At 54.9% G+C, this 951-nt stretch overlaps 1 protein-coding gene across 1 annotated transcript; it reads left to right on the top strand.

The window, feature by feature from the left end:
• Positions 1-308: 308 nt before the first annotated feature.
• SDRG_15997 (hypothetical protein) lies at positions 309-941 on the top strand (the record flags this gene model as incomplete). The annotated part of the gene is made up of 3 exons (XM_008622186.1): positions 309-315; positions 686-786; positions 828-941. Coding segments are annotated over 3 exons (222 nt in total), but the record flags the coding sequence as incomplete, so codon positions are not given.
• Between the last annotated feature and the right edge of the window lie 10 nt (positions 942-951).

Here is a 951-nt window from a genome sequence, read left to right on the forward strand (position 1 = left end):
AGGTACCCGCCCGCAACGATAAGGACGCCCTTGTAAAAGATATAAGCAAAAATATACATGCTTGGCAATGCCGTATGCACTACTATGTATTAGGAAGAAGACTACTACGCAGTACGATTCAATTGTTCCATCATACTAAGATCAATGGTAGTAAAAAGGTAGTAAATGTGAGATCAATCAACCGGGGATCCCGTCATTTATCTGTTCGTACGATCATCTGGAACGCGTCTCGTATAGCTACACCTACAAACTCGCTAGCGACGAAATGGCGCCATGGCCTCGGCGGGCAGACGACGCATGGCTTGCCAATGGGCAGTGGCAGCCATGCATAGCCTCGCATGCAGGAAGATCGCCGCGTCGCGCCGACCTCAGCGGCTGCTGCGATGGACTGCGGGCGAGCTGCTTGCGCTCGACCCCGACTCAAGTTCAAATGCTCTTGCCACCGCCCAATCGACCACGCCACCCAATGCAAGGCCATTGGGCAAAATGCCGAACGTTTTTCGACATTACGTGCGCTGATTGGTGAATTCAAATATCTGGATGGGATTGGCCAAAATGCAACCATGTCGCATGCTGACGCTTCAGTTGATCTTGAAGTCGAGCTCCAAACATCAACAACCTCCGCCTTCGCCTCGGGCAGACTCTGTGGCAGCACTACGAATAGCAACCACGAGGTGCAAATTAGCGCAGCGGTCGAATCGGCTCAAGCTCATTCCGCGCGTCATCGAAGGCAACTGGGCGGTGCGCGAAGGCGTGGGCAACACGCCCACGATCCTCGGCAACAAGGTAGGCGGTCGCCGTCTCTCAGCGAGTTGACGTGTGCATAGGTCACGCAGCGCTACTCGCGCGGCGCCACCTTTTGTGAAATCGACTATGACATTGCGAGCAGCACAGTCGCGTCCGGCCTCTGCCGACTCCTCCTCAGCTACTCGCAGGACCTCGTCATCGACC

This window comes from Saprolegnia diclina (assembly GCF_000281045.1).
Source record: "Saprolegnia diclina VS20 unplaced genomic scaffold supercont1.109, whole genome shotgun sequence".
Taxonomy (NCBI): domain Eukaryota; phylum Oomycota; class Saprolegniomycetes; order Saprolegniales; family Saprolegniaceae; genus Saprolegnia; species Saprolegnia diclina.